Source organism: Lytechinus pictus, chromosome 7 (genome assembly GCF_037042905.1).
Source record: "Lytechinus pictus isolate F3 Inbred chromosome 7, Lp3.0, whole genome shotgun sequence".
NCBI lineage: Eukaryota > Metazoa > Echinodermata > Echinoidea > Temnopleuroida > Toxopneustidae > Lytechinus > Lytechinus pictus.
In genome coordinates, this window is record NC_087251.1 from 39,642,858 (window position 1) to 39,659,396 (window position 16,539).

A 16,539-nucleotide genomic window follows, 5' to 3' on the forward strand; every position below is an offset into this window, starting at 1 on the left:
AATATTTACAAGAATTATTACACGATTAGAGTCGGGATTAGAGTACAAAATCAAGGAAACACGGATCGTTTAGTTAGATAGATACCCCAATTATGATTACAAAAGCTGCTCACAATGTTCAATTTTCAGGGCAAATATATAAAATATCAAAAAATTTGAGCTCGCGTGGTAATTTATATTCAGGCCATCATGAAATACCCTATGTTGCTTCTAAAAATGAAAATTTAGTTAGCTTTGACCCCTTTAAAAAATCATATTTCGGCGGCCACAACTGGAAAATGTTGATGAAAATATCCCCCCCCCCCCATCGATAAAAAGCTGAAACTGATCCTGGGTGTGACGAAAGAAAATAAGGAGAATGTTGAACTCTTCAAAGGGAAACTATACACAACCTGTTCCCGGGCCTGTTCCTGAGTATGTGTGAAAGAAAAATAAATAAATGTGTGGTAGTGGAAGCAACGTTGCCAGAACTGGCATAATTATGCTTTCTGGCATAAGTTTCGACCCTTTCAGCATAATTCATTATGCTGGCATAATTTTGGCATAATTAGACTTTTTAAAGCAAAGAATCTGGCATAATAATAGCATATTTAGCATAATTTTGATTTTTTTTTCCCCCAACATGTGGTTTTTTTCAATTTTCACATTTCTACTAACTAATGAACGGCGCCAGAGAGGAAAATCGTTCACATGCATGCATCCACTCCTAAAATTTTAGGTTGATAACCTTTTTTTTTTTTTTTTTTTTTCGCGATTTAGCATAATTTCGCTGCTCCTCTAGCATAATTGGATTTTTTGCACTGGCCACACTGAGTGGAAGGGCAATACAAAGAGGAAGAGTAAAACAAAGACAAAACAAACTGCTTATAATGGCTTGTGCCGTGCAAAAGATGGAAGGGGTAGTCTTAAAACTAAAGGAAATGTAAAACAAAAACGAAACAAACTTAACTTACTTAGTGAAATACTAAAAGTAATTGAAAAAAATATGTATAGAAACAAGCAAACAAAAATATCAACAGAACGAAAGTAAGTAAAATAAAGAAAGTAATAAGGACAACAGAATTTCATTCTGTAGCCGTCTATCTCTCCTGAAGCGTAATATCCCCCCCCCCCCAAAAAAAAAAGAGAAAACAAAAGGCAAGCTGTCATCATCATATTAAACAGATGATAAATTAATTTATAGAAAAAAGCCAACAAAAAGGGGAATTGAGAGCAATTAAAACAGACTGATGCATTTCGCACATTCATATGGAAAACTAGCGGACAGAAGGTCCTCGCTGCACGCGCGCACCCTTATAACACGCAGAATTCCCTTGCATTATACCCTTTTTTCACAAACAAATGTATATCAAGGACAAGCGTTGATTCAGATAGAATTTCCGCCCCCCTGAAATGAATGGTAACAACTTCTTCTATCAGATGACCATAATTTTTTTAACATTCAATTGGTGGGAAATATGGCACTTTATTACATTAAAATCACTAAAAACCATCCATAGTCAGGAATATGTATTGGGATAATGGGTTTGGGGGACATTTTTATAGTACCCGGGTGGATTATATCCGTCGTCACATCGGTGGGTGGTGGTATCATGAATTTCCGCCCAGATTACAATAAAGGGCACATTGTAAGGCAAATACTCATGAAAGAACCATGGAGATTGGTTAATAAGGAAATAGGGCACTTTTATCATCAAATCAGAGGAGATTTTCTTTGTGATAGTGATGTCCGAAGAGCAAACCTACACTCGTGACGGGTCCATTATCTATACGAGGGGTGCATCCCAGCTTAATACTGCATAGCTAAGTCTGAAAATTAAGTTTTGCTTATTTCTTTCATCTTATAATGATGTTTAAATGTTCAAACAACGATAATTCATAAAAATTGACTCAAAATATTGCGAATCAACGCTGAAACATTATCTGTGTATACATTTTATCCCGCTGTAATGCTATTTCCCCCATAAAGCCGCAATGGAACATTCCGCACCACCAGTCATACGATGATCGCGAGGTCTGCAAACGTCGTCTGCTATGTTTTTACATGTCCGTTACACTGCATACAAGTTTTCGATATGAAAACTGACATGACCTCAATGTATAATTCCTTTTTTAATCACAAAGAAATTATGATAATAATAATAATAATAATAAACATTCCAGGCATGACATGGGACACACTCTCTATCGGTCTCCCCCCCCCAAAAAAAAAAAAAAAAAAAAAAATCAAGATTTTCAGCCATCCCACCTGCTCCCGGCCCTTTTGAACTGCCACTTGCAGCTGTATATGGAACTCACTGGGGCAGCAGATCCGGGGGGGGGGGGGGCTTTAGCCCCTACTTTTAGCCCCTACCTAACGCTCGATCACCTCAGTGACCCTTATTCAAATCTTTAGCTTTTCGCCGCCCATGAGAAGATGATCAGGAATCTTTATCAACCATATTTGATACAAGCAAAGTGGCAACATCCAACTGTAGAATCAAGACCCCTATTTTGTTAACACCAAAAATAGATTTAAAAAATAATCATAAGTACCCCCCCCCCCCCCCATCAACCCCATCACACGTCTGAATCAAAGCATGCATAGGAACTACTGTATATTGATAATGATGAGGACAAGTTCTAAGAAAATGCAGAGGGGCAAATAAATCTAATTCTCTAGCCTACTTTATGGTTTATGCCCAACATCAAATAAATAAAATCCTTTTTCGATGGCCGGTGTCATAGGCGAATTGAACCGGGTACCGGCGGTCCAAAACGGCTAGTTCATTAGTACCGCCAAAACAAAACGGATATAGTCGATCGGGCCCGCCAGATCCAAATGACTGGTTCAAATTTTGGCCGAAACGATAGGAGAGCCGCCGTTTGGTTCCACATTTATCAAATCTTTCTAAGGTAGTAATTGTAATTATTTATTTTGATAAATGTTTCAAAATATATCTTCGTGTAATTTTTAATGTAATTTCAATATTATCTTAGAAATTATGATTTCTATAATTCTATTTAAAAATGATTTAGAAATAAAGGTAGGCCTATAATTCAGCTTCGTACCAGAAGGATTTTTTTTGCACGTGAGCTACGTTGTTCGCACCACTGGTTCAGATTCGCGCATGCAGATTGGTGAGCCCACGTGGTGCAAAATACTGGATATGCACCAGTTTATTGTTAATTTATTATTATTATCAAATTTTTTATATTATTATTATCATAATTATATTCAATATTATTAATATCATTAACTATCGTTATTACCGTCATCATACAACTTTTAATATTACAAATATTTATATTGTTATTTTTAGCTAGGCTACTTTTATATTAGCCAGGCGCGGAGTCCAGAGTTAAAATTTTATGGGGTGGTACTACAGGATCTAGGATTTTTAAAAAGAGGTGAAACCTTTTACCCGTTGGAAATTTGACAAGTAAAAAAAAAAAGTTGTCACCTAAATTTAAGGTCAATAATCCGTCCGCCAAAAAAATCAATAAGCAAAAAAAAAAAAAAAAAAGGGGAAAAAACGGTTTTCACCAATATTTAAGGTAAATTCGTCTCTCTTTTTCCCTCCCATTCAGAGCCCCCCTCCCCCAACACTGGATCAGCGTCTGTTAGGTCTACATCATAATTTTAGGGGGCTGTATTAGATACACTTTTTCATTATTCTTGAGGAGTTTTTTCTACTATATCTGAAAGGTATCAGTATTATCCACTCAAGGAGGTAAAATACCCCTCCCCCCTTTTTTTTTTTGGGGGGGGGGCGGTTGTGTACTTGAATAGAGTGTGTGTGTATCAATGAGGTCTCAATGAGGTGTGAATGAGAGTTTCCTTTGCTTTTGGACTTATCAGGTCTTTATTTTCCCACTTTTTATTCATTTATTTATGTAAGACATTTATTCTTATTTATTTGGGGGGCTTTGAAGAGCAGAGGAAAGTGCTTTAATAACCCCAGCCCCCCATCGCCCCAGTCGCCAACCACATCCTATTTCTTGCATCAGTAATGAAGACATGCAAGCCAGCCATGTTAGATATTAAAGTTAAACCCCATATCGCTTCCTCCAATAACACTAGCGTACAGACTTTTTTTAATAATTCGTTAATTCCCATTAAAGGTCAAGTCCACCTCAGAAAAATGTTGATTTGAATCAATAGAGAAAAATTAGACAAGCATTAGGCTGAAAATTTCATCAAAATTGGATGTAAAATAAGAAAGTTATGTCATTTTGAAGTTTCGCTTATTTTTCACAAAATATTTATGTGCACAATTTAATCACATGCAAATGAGAAAATCGATGATGTCCGTCACTCACTATTTCTTTTGTTTTTTTAATTGTTTGAATTATACAATATTTCAATTTTTACAGATTTGAAAATAAGGACCAACTTGACTGAACCATAAACTGAAGGTCAAGTCCACCTCAGAAAAATGTTGATTTGAATCAATAGAGAAAAATCAGACAAGCACAATGCTGAAAATTTCATCAAAATCGGATGTAAAATAAGAAAGTTATGACATTTCAAAGTTTCGCTTATTTTTAACAAAATAGTTATATGAACGAGCCAGTTACATTCAAATGAGAGAGTCGATGATGTCACTCACTCACTAATTCTTTTGTTTTTTATTGTTTGAATTATACAAAATTTCAATTTTTGCGAATTTGACGATTAGGACCTCCTTGCCTGAAGCACAAAATGTTAAAATAATGGAATTCCACATGTTCAGGGAGGAATGAAACTTCATTTCACATGACAATGATGAGAAAATCAAAATATTTCATATTTCATATAATAAAATACAAAAGAAATAGTGAGTGAGTGATGTCATCAGTTCCCTCATTTGCATACCGACCAGGATGTGCATATAACTATTTTGTGAAATTAAGCAAAATTTTGAAATGTCATAACTTTCTTATTTTACATCCGATTTTGATGAAATTTTCAGTGTTATACTTGTTGGATTTTTCTCTTTTTATTCCAATCAACTTTTTGTTGGGGTGGACTTGTCCTTTAAAGAATAGTAATTCCACAGGTTCAGGGAGAAATAAATCTTTGTTGCACTGAACATTGTTGAGAAAATTAGAATATTTCTTATAATGAAATACAAAAGAAATAGTGAGTGAGTGATGTCATCAGTTCTTTCATTTCAATACCGACCGGAAACTGTTTTTTTTTTGTTTTCTTATTCAAATCAACTTTTTGTTGGGGTGGACTTGTCCAAGATTCTCAAATCGGCAATTGTGTCTGTTCTGAGGGTGTGATTGATTTGAAGGAGCCAATAATTGGTTGAAAATGACGACTTGGACTAGATTGTCACATTTTGCTAAAGGGGTGTTAACAGCGGATCGGAACAAATCGCCTGGTCGGAACAACTTGGCTATAACGATCGCACCACCCAACAAAATCCGGAACAAAACGGCGGGTAAAGGAGCCGCCGATTAGTTCCGCCGGTACTAATCGACTGCCCGGGTCAATTTTTCTATGTCACTGGCTCGCGATCGGTGTTCGCCATGCAAAGCGCATAGCGCATTCGACTGATGACGTCATGATGAGTCAATTTTGAACAACACACACGCTCAACTATACAGCTAGCTGCATATGTGGGACTGAACATTTATATTAACCGCTTGTTTTACTTGACAGAGAATCGTTTCGAAATATGGACCATAATGGCCTTCCTGGTCAGGTAATTATCAATTATGTATTTATTGATTTGTTGAATCTTTATGTCACTTAATTTTCTTTGAGTTTTAGGTTTTGTATTGTAGCTGTTTTTGGTAGATAAAGATTGGTTTCTGTTGTCGTGTTGAAAGAGATGGAGCTAACGCCACAAATCAGGAGTGCGAGTTTCGTGACTGGGCTTGGGGAGCTGGGAGAGGAGCCCGCCCCGGCGCGGCGGTACGGTGAGGGGTGTTACGCCTGGCGGTAACATTTACGTAGACTTGACTCGAAAAGGGCTTTTTTGGCTTTGGCTTTGCTTGATTTGTAGGTCTATTAAACTAGTTTGCTCAAACGTTGCTTTGTTGTAATTACTTTTTTATTTTTAGGGAGCCATTTTGAGAAAAAAAATGAGAGCCATTTTTAAATTTCAGTTTTCGACTTCTAAGTTCGAGATCGATCATTTTTTTTCATGATTCAGCGCATGGACATGGTTTCGCATCGCAGTTTGTCCTGTTTGTTTACAAATTCATTTAATTTTAAACATTGTTTATTTAATTGCTATTTATTTGTTCTTCATTGTTATTAATTGTTTAATTATTTAATTTATTGTTGTTCATTTACATGTAGGTCTATTGTTTGTATTTCGTATGTTAATTTAACTGGACGTTCTAACTTTACAATTAAGTTTATCAAATTTGAACAGAATTTGTATTCAGAGGAATCCTTTTCATAATTAATTTTTTGATAAAAACTCACTTGAAAATTATTTTACGAAATATTGAATGCATCACAGCTCAGCCTGACAGCTAAACGACAACATGTCAACTATTTCTCAAGGAGTCAAGCTAAGCTACACTAATATGTTACCTCAGGCGATGTTCGTGCAGGCTCCATTTTTTTGCAAATTTAGGATGGTATCTTTAAAATTAATCCAATAGAAAAGGAAATTTTTTACTATCAAATTTATGGTGAGACCTAGTGCCTGTGCCGCGCAGCGTTTTGAAACATAGTACCCAGGGTATCGAGAGTTTGAAACTCAATACGCAATTTTTCTGAAGCCCTGCGCCCGTGATTCTGAAAAATCAACTTAGTGACACGTCAGAACATGCCGATGCATGAAAGTAAAAACTGCAGCTGTGCTGGCCTGGCTTTGTGACTGCTATATGCAGTTGTAAATGGGAGACTGGACAGGCGTGGACGGGAGCGATTTTCATGTTGGGAGTCGCTTGGTACTTGGCAGTTTTTAGGCAGTTGCGAGAGCAATTCCAAAGCACACGAGGGCAGAATCGCTCGTCGCTCCCGTGTATTTTCAACCCTGAAACATTGGCAGGCGAGGGTTAGCTTAAGCTAGAAAGCTGGCAGCGTTGAGGAGTTTTTAAACATTTTTATTTAGATCTAGATGTAGATTCTATTTATTGTTTAAAATTTCTCCTCATACTCAGCCACAGACGGCTCGCGATCGTAACAACAATCTTTATACATAATACTATCCCTTGAAGGTTTCTGACTTTATTCTTTGTCCTAGGGCCTTTCTTTCATCACCCCTTTTTGATACTTCCAAAATAGTTAAATAAACTCTGAACTAGTGTTCGTCCAAGAATCCTCCTATAGGTGTAACACTCTAATTCATTCAAAGGTAGCGTAACTTGCAACACCATGGAAGTCTACATGTTGGACTACAATATTTACTGATTGTAACATCATCAATCAGAGTCAAGAAAGACCTGAATATTCTTCATTTTCCTGATATTTTTCAACTAAATCAAAATAATCGCCAGAGGGTATTCATTTGTCTCGCAATCTACTATGGTCAACAAGGAAATTCGTGATCACTCTCGCAAAGTGTTCACTAGATTTCTAGGAAATTGAATATCCTCTAGCGATTATTTCAGTCCGCAATAATGAACCTATTTAGTATTAAATCAAAATAATTTCAAGGAATTATGGAAAACACATGTAGATGGCCATTTAAAATGTGAATTTTTTGCTATTTTTTGTAAAGTTTTTTTTTAAACAGGAGTGCGATAATTTGTAAACGTAATGACCCAGGCCTAGTTTCACCACAGATTAATTAATAGCTACACAGCTATTGCACTTACAATTGTAAGAAAAATCTACAATTTAGCATACATGTAATGTATTAAATTGATTTGAGCTCCTCAAGGAGAGCGATTCTGAGAGCTCAATTGAGCTCCTCGAAAAAAATAAGGAGAGCAATTTATTGAGCTCCACAAAATTATAAATGTGAAGGACTGGTAAATTGGCATGAACAGGAGCAGAAAAAAAAAGTATGAAGACCATGAACAAGTACAATGTAGATACAGGAAGCCTATTAAAAAAATCCCCAAACCACACACACACACACACACAGTGTGAGCCCGTACGGTTATTGTAATATTTTCAAGCAAATGGTGTGGTCAGATTAGTCCGATGGTCCACTGAGGATTGTCCTCAGCCAAATGTCAACATTATTATGGCTTTGAATAAGAGCAGGTTCTATTGATTGCTCAGAAAGACCAATAATTCAAAGCAAGTTCCTGTTATGTACATGTATGAACAAGCAGTTAGCTGCTCTATTTAGGTTGATGCAGGGTAGAACACAGTTAGACTACATGTATACTTGTACTCAAAATTGAAACTAATACATGTATTTCATATGACTTTGTACAAACAAAAAATTAATTTATAAATGTTTCCTGACAATACTGGGAAGGGAATTTTACTGAACCAGGTCTGTAACCTATTCATTGTCGGACATGTGCTACTATTTTTTAAAGGAATTCTTTGGAAAGAGGAAGATTTGTAGCCAAAATTAATTCGGTTTCATACTGTATATTATTATTATTTGTTTGGTGTCACCTGTGTCTGGGAGGCAAAAAGATCACGATGTCTTGCAGGTCTCTCCTTGTGATAATAGGCAGTTTTGATATTTATTTTTTTACTTTCCTTGTAACTGTATTGTTGATCCATACCAAGCTTGATATAATGTACATCCCATGTTATCAATAACACCAGTGCCGGTATGGAAGTCCTGCAGTCAAACTTCTCCTTGTTGCCACCTGTCTATATTGAAAACCTGTATGTAGTGGTCACCAAAATTTTATCCCATGTAAACCTGTTTTAAAGACTACCCGTCTCCATTGGTCACCTTTTCTGTTTCTCTTGGATGACCTTGATTAAACTTAAAGGAAAATGACACCTTTGGAATAAGATACATGTAGCTTGTGCAAACACAGAAAAATCAAAGAAAAGGGTCAACATAGGTTCGAGAAGAATAATGAGAAGTTATGAGCATTTGAAGTTTACATGAAGATCATTATTGTAATATAATCCTCCAATTGGCAGTGCGACAAAGATGTGCAATGTCACAATTTTGCCATTTGTATTTATTTCACTTAAACTGCCTCTTTTATCACATCTATCAGTAGATCATGTTTTCTTTCTATATAGAAAGGTTTCATTCCCCTTTAAACGACAGGTACATGTATGACTGTACATGTATACTGTACAGACTATAGTGATTGTCATCATAATTATTGCCTAATTTGTGAATGTAATTTAGGCATCACATTTCCATTTTTACAATGCCTACTTAGCTTGTTGAACGCGAGTGAATGAGAGGCTGAATGTCAAACATTTGTACCGTTGCACATGTATCGTCCATTGTGTACCGTTGCGCGGGTCAGGAAAAGGTGATGTCACTATAAAAATATGATTGCGCTTAATAGTAAATGCAGGTGCAATACGCAAAGGGCCAGGCTTACTGGCTGAAATGCGCATTGCTGCTGCAGATCAGATGCATGTTTGAAAGGATTTTCCTTTCGCTTTCAAAATTTTCTTATTTTCATAGATTTACGTAGGAAAAATACTGAACATTGTTCATATTTTCGCTAGCTTCTGAGGCGTTGTACAACTGAAATAGCGAATATTCTTATTCGTGCAATGGTACATGTACGACATTTCGCATTCGGTGAAAATAAGACACACTCGGCTAATGCCTCTTTGAATAGAGCATCTTTCTTTCACCTCATGTGAAATCTCGCACCATTGCACTCATGCCTATTCGCTTTTTGTATATTATTGGACAATGAATCAAATAAAGAATGAAAAATTGTGAAACTGATATTGAAATATCGACCTCTGACCCATAATGTGGTACAAACTGCATGTATTCCCTGCTCTGACCAGTTACCACCCAAATCACTTATTCTCAGTTCAGGTACAGTACATGTAGGCTGTACAGTTTATAGGATGCCCCATTTATATATGTAGGTAGGCTGGCCCTTTGACAATTCTTTGAACTTGTTGACTTTAGTAGCTAATCAGTGTGAAACATGGCAGAGTAGCAAATCAGGCATGAACCTGCACTATTGTATCCACTTGATTCAAGCTCAGAATATAGTTCTAAAAGTAAAAGCTTGAAATGTTGTGGATGTTTTTATCATGAGTTTATCTCACTCGACCATGTAGTCATTTGTACTTGAACTATTGGAAACTGACTGAACACAAATCTTCATAGACCCAATCCTGCATGACACGTACAATGTAGAGGCTGACTCTCCGTCAGGTTTAATAGTCTGTTTAAATTTATGTACATATACAGTACATGTACCACTATATCATAATCATACATGTTCATATACATTTGTACATGTACAGTGTACGTACATTAACAATTTCTCTCTATTGAATTTTGATAAATTTCCCCCAAAGTGTTTACATGTACATTTAACACAGTTCATTACAACAGTGTACTTGTTCATGTACATTTACATGTGTACTCGTCCAAAACTGATATAAATACAAAAACAGTTGCTTTTACAAACACAGAGAACTACAATGTACATGTACATGTACATGTATGTAGGCATACCAAACATCAACTGTACGCTATGTTTGGGATGTGTACTGAAAAAAATTCAAATATTTCCTCCCCATTCCCAACAGTATGCTTTATCTAATACCCCTTTCATAAACCCAATTATGCGGCTAATACTATAGCATAATTTGGTCGTAAAATCGGAGGAGGACCAGAGTTATCGGCATTATTTTGATGCTGCAATTATCCGCATAATAGCAGCATCGGGACAAGATTTTGAGTTTATGAACGTATTTCCAAATAATGCGGATAATTGCCATGGTGCGGTCACAAGGTCACCCTTTTCCAACACACCGCATCGGAGGGGGCGTGTCCAGTTGTCATGACGATTATCCACCTTTTTCAGGACGGGCGCTCGTAAAAATAATGCGGATAATTTTCGGAGTTTGTGAACGCAATTTTTATTGAATTATCCGCATTACTATTAGGCGGCTAATTGGAGGATAGGTTTATGAAAGGGGTATAAGCGACAATATCATTCTTAAATGTCAAGGAATTTTGTCAAATGTCAACAACCTCTGTGGAAATTCTAGACATCAGAATCTTTTAGATAAACACAGAATTCTCCAAGATACTTTGAGAGATAACGACAGTTAAGAATAGTCATGCAGGCGTGTAATCTTCAGGTGCTGTATTGTTGAAATGTACATGTATTGTTGTCAGAATAATTGCTCTGTTGAGTATTGAAGCAAAGTACTGTGCAAGTGGAATGAAGAAAACTGTTTCTTTGTGCTCTCTGTGTATTGTGAATTGTACTTGTCTGTGTCTTTTTTATTACATATCTTTTAGAACTGTTGGTGTGTACAGTATGATGCATTTGAAAAATATTACTAAACACAAATCTGCATGTAATTTTCACATTATTTCTTGGGCATATTTGGCACTGAAAAGGACCTTATAAAGTCCCTTTAAGGACGTTTCCTGAAAATATATCAACTAGGGCCTAGGCTTTATGAATCAATATTGATCAAATGTTTTCTGCCAGCCTTCAGAAGTTATTTAAACACAATTTTTGTAGTTTTCAATCGGTGTATTTATGGGCATTTGTAATTTTGATTTATAAACATGTAGGCCTGACACATTCAAAGATTAGTATCATTCTTTAACAAGTGACCTTCCAAGGTATCTGTGCCACTTTATATTAACATAGCTACATGTACGTGTACAGACATAGAGTACATGTTTTGTATGAGGAGTTCAAAAGGAGACGATTAAATTTATTGGTTTTGAGATGAAAGGGTGCCTCTCCAGAGGCTATTAACCTCAGAGAGAACTCTCTCTGTGCCACAGTGACTCATTCATTCTTGCAGTCCTGTGTTTACAGTATTTCATTGGCACAGCCACATTGACAAAACCGACTCCAGACCGACGAAAGCTTTAGCGTTATTTCCAATGACAAACCGTCATTCGGTTTGGAGTCTACTAGGTTGGTATGACTGTAGCATGATGCTCTAAGATGACCTTGTTGACAATTTTTCTTTTCTGTTTGTCTCATTCCCTTTGGTGTAGATGATCTTGAAAGTTTACCTTAGCAACAGCCCAGACACATTGTCCGATGTGCCCATCACCCCTGAGACGAGATGCCGTGATGTGGTGGAGCTCTGCAGGGAAGCAGGAGAGGTCCATTGTCATCTGGCAGAGCTCTGGAGAGGATGTGGTAAGTTGGATGTAGGTCGAGATGATCACACTCTAGGTGGTTTCAAACCGCCTCGATCATAAGAATCCCGGTTAAATTACGAGAACTTTTTTAGGCTAAATAATACCCGTTAATTATTCCTGCATTCACACCGCCCCGAAACATACCCTTCGGGATAATGACAGAAATAAGATCATGTGTACTTCTTCCAGACACGATGTTACCCATCAAACAAGACCTGACTGGGTAGAAAAACATTTTCCCCAATCTTGACACTTGACAGAACATTGAAGTTGAAACGGGTGATTCTTTGGTGATTGGTGACCTGACTGGGTAGAAAAACATTCTCACCAACCTTTGACAGGACATTGAGGTTGAAACTGACAGTTCTTGAGTGATCTTCAACCCCATCCTTATTTAGAACTACATACTGTAGGCAGGATGAAATAACAAAGTCAGAGGAGCATTTCATGAAATAAACAATCAGTGATTTTTCACTAACAGATGTTAAAAGCTACTGAAATCCTTGCATCTGATTGGCTCAGAACAAAGAAGTCATTGGAAATCACAGACTGTTTGCTTCATGAAGCACTCCCCTGACTTGGTAGAAGACACACTTGACAGTCGTTGATGGAACATGGAGGTTGAAAGTGTCAGTTCCTACAGGTGAACTTCAACCTGGGCAATCTGCTGAATAGGGATCAATGCTCTGTGGAATGTGTGGAAGCGACAAGCATTGTAGAGGCAAATGTCTTTATAATGCGATCCAATTTATACTGGCATTTTGATGATTGTAGCAGACAAGTGCAATCTCTGCTCCTGTTTATGAACAGTATGAGAGTATCGGTGGTTGAAAAGTGGCATTTAATTTGTACATGAAATTACTTTATTAATGAGACAGTTTTAAAAGTTTCTAAATTTGTTTTTAAAAAAAATCCTGCTTCTTTGGCAGAACCTCTATCTTGTGGATTAAATTATTTGCCATTTCTCTGTATTGGAAAGTGTTATACATTTAGTTGGAGAATGCCCAGCATTTAGCGCGCACAGGAAAACACTTCTAAATTTAATAAAAGAAGACAAGGAACTGCAGTATTTTTCTGAGCATTTCAATGATCAAGAACCTCAACAATGATGCAGTATTAAACTGCAGATCTCCGATACAGCGAAGGAAGGATACAGAAGAAGAAGAAGAAGATTACATGTACATTGATCATTTGTGGAAATTATAGTATTCACTGACACTGAATGAATTCTTTAGCATGCCAGTACATTGTGTTTATTTCAAGAGGGCAACGTTTCTTTATTTTTTTCTGTCTTTCAAACTGTTACAACATGAAGTACAGGTTTGCATACGTTGAATAACTTTGTGTTAACCCTAAGAGTCCCGGGGGGGGGGGGGCGGATTTCGGTTACTGGTTAAAGTTTTCACGATAAATCCGCCAGGCAAAATTTTTCAACCGCGCCGCTCACTGACTTTTTACTTTCAAATCTCGCATAACTTTTGAGACAAAATTTGTGATGCCCGGGTATGCTGTTACGAAATTACGCAACATTATGTAAGTGCATGTCAGACCCAAAATGGTGAATTCATGTACAAAAACAATGCAAATTGTGTATTTAGCCAAAATTCATAAATGTATCATTATTTCTACTTTTACAGATTAAACTTTATTAATTTTGTCTTGTTTATGATCAGAATTAAGTCTGCATCAATTTCCATTGGAAAAACAATAAAAAAGTCGAAAAACAAAGAAATACATAAGAGATTGATAAAACAATAAAATACATGAGAAAAAAATTGCGATACCAAATTTTTGTTGAAGTATGTTTCATCGGGATTCTACAAAGAGTCTGTGAATAAAAAATTAGCAGTTTTGGGGCCGTATGATAGTTGATAAGAGCAAATGTTTTATTTCATACATAGATTAGCATAATTAATTCAATAAATGAAAAATCTTATTATCTCAACAAAAATTAAGCATACAGCCTTGTAGATCTTATCGCACACTACCACAGTGCAAATTTTCGCGGCGCTACATGTAGCATGATCGAAGGCCAAGATCTCAGGGGGGAGGGGGAATCCGCCCCAACCACCCCCCCCCCCCCCCCCCCCCCGGCTGTGAGATGGGTCCAAATAACCCGGCTCTTTTAGGGTTAATGCAGATGATTGCAAAGAAGTCTGCTGCTGCTTTTTTTGTGCATCAATTATTTTCTACTCACTTCCACTCTTCTTTTTTTTAGAACGTCCCATTGACGATGAAGAGAAGATCTATGATATTCTGCAGCAGTGGGGAATTCATCGCAATGAGGTCAAGTTTTTCTTGAGGCATGAAGGAGCCAACGCGGATGAACAAGGTATGAATATTATATTTCAAGTTCTATTATTCTTTGTCTCTCAAATTAAAATTACTATGTATGTTGCCTTTGAAAATGGTATTGGCTGATGGGAACCGTTACCGTACTATTGTCATCACATGTGGCAAAATTAACAAAAAAGTAAGTTTTTAAATATGAAAAAAAGAATTTTGAATTCTTAGATATCTAGCTCTCTCTCTGTTTTGTTTTTAGGTCCTCTCTAAAATGTCATTTGAACACTTATCTTAATTAGACCTCTTAATAATTAGTCATTACTTATCAGAAAACTACAGACATGCAAGACAAATTCAAAGGGTGCAAAAAGTTTTTAAGGCTGATAAAGAGGGACAGTGAATCCAGTCAATGGGACATCAACTGCCCTGGTATTCTAATTGTACTTAAAGGGATGGTCCGGGCTGAAAATATTTATATCTTAATACATAGAGTAGAATTCACTGAGCAAAATGCCGAAAATTTCATCAAAATCCGATAACAAATAATAAAGTTATTGAAGTTTAAAGTTTAGCTATATTTTGTGAAAACAGTCATCATGAATATTCATTAGGTGGGCTGATGATGTCACATCTCCACTTTCCGTTTTCTTATGTTACATAAAATCATAATTTTTTCATTATTTCATACTTTTTAAATTAATATGTCTCCCTTATAATGAAATAAGTTGCAGCAATAAATATATAATGCACTAAATCTGTTGTCATTCCAATTTTTCTACTTCTTGGAGGAAAAAATTTGAATAAACCTAATTTCGTATAATAAAATACAAAAGAACAAGTGGGGAAGTGACATCATCAGCCCACCTAATGAATATTCATGACGACTGTTTTCCCCAAATATTGCTACACTTTAAAATTCAATAACTTTGTTATTTGTTATCCGATTTTGATGAAATTTTCGGCATTTTGCTCAGTGAATTCTACTCTATTTATTAAGCTATAAATACTTTCAGCTCGGACTATCCCTTTAAAAAAAGAAGGTACATGTAAATAAAGGGGAAAATGTTTTATACATGTATTTCAATTTCACAAAGCCAACATTGCTTCCACTGAATTGCATAATACAGGTGAGACTGTCATGGGCATTCCACTCAGGGTTGAAAAGACATCCCGATGCAGTTGCTTTTACACTGTAAACAGATATCCTTGACTGTCGTAGATGAAAACAAGTATTTTTCTTTTATTTTGGACAAATGAACATGCATGCAGAACCACAGGTTGTTTATAGGAAAGGCCTGAGGCTCAGAGACCATTACCAAATCTGTTAAAAAGTTGGTAGACTGATAATTATTTCTTTTTAACAGTTCTGGTAAATACAGATAGCAAGGTCACTGGCATACAGTGTATTACAGAGTGGTGTGTCTTATGTATGGAGACTTTGGCATATTTCACTGTTTTCTATTAGTCTGATATTTTATAATCATTTTTTATCTATTCAGGGGCTCTATTTTCTGAATTTGTTTTGGCTGTTTTATTGTACTTTGGGCTTTCACAAGTGGTTGTGTTGCTATTTGTGACCCTTCTGATGATGTGCAAAAGTACGTGTATAACCAGATGATTGCATTGGTCACATTTGTGAAAAAAAAAGGGGGGGGGGGACTAATGATAATAATAATAATAACGGTATATTTACCCAGGGTAGCCACTTCAGTTCCGAAAACTGTTCTCCCAGCGGGCCCTGCTATTATTATTACCCAACTAAGCTAGGCTACCGATTCAGATGCACACAGCTTTTTGAGGAATTATTTCCTGCCAGTACCCATTTACCTCACCTGGGTTGAGTGCAGCACAATGTGGATAAATTTCTTGCTGAAGGAAACACGCCATGGCTAGGATTTGAACCCACGACCCTCTGTTTGAAAGGCGAGAGTCAGAACCACTAGACCACGACGCGCCCACACTAGACCACAACGCGCCCACTTATTTATGATTTTTAGTGGACGACATTAACATGTTTACATCAGTGTGATGAAGGGTGACTGGATAAATTTACATATTTTGTAAC

At 36.5% G+C, this 16,539-nt stretch overlaps 1 protein-coding gene across 1 annotated transcript; it reads left to right on the forward strand.

Moving 5' to 3' along the window:
- Positions 1-5,565: 5,565 nt before the first annotated feature.
- Positions 5,566-14,673, forward strand: LOC129265773 (apoptosis-stimulating of p53 protein 1-like). The gene is made up of 3 exons (XM_054903713.2): positions 5,566-5,675; positions 12,039-12,186; positions 14,407-14,673. The coding sequence occupies exons 1-3, from the start codon at positions 5,649-5,651 to the stop codon at positions 14,607-14,609; spliced, it is 378 nt and encodes a 125-aa protein (XP_054759688.2). The 5' UTR covers positions 5,566-5,648; the 3' UTR covers positions 14,610-14,673.
- The last annotated feature ends 1,866 nt before the right edge of the window (positions 14,674-16,539 follow it).

Coding starts and splice junctions, on each gene's coding strand:
- LOC129265773 (XM_054903713.2), top strand. CDS start 5,649: ATGGACCATAATGGCCTTCCTGGTCAG. Junction 5,676..12,038: donor ATAATGGCCTTCCTGGTCAG/GTAATTATCAAT, acceptor CCTTTGGTGTAG/ATGATCTTGAAAGTTTACCT. Junction 12,187..14,406: donor AGAGCTCTGGAGAGGATGTG/GTAAGTTGGATG, acceptor TCTTTTTTTTAG/AACGTCCCATTGACGATGAA.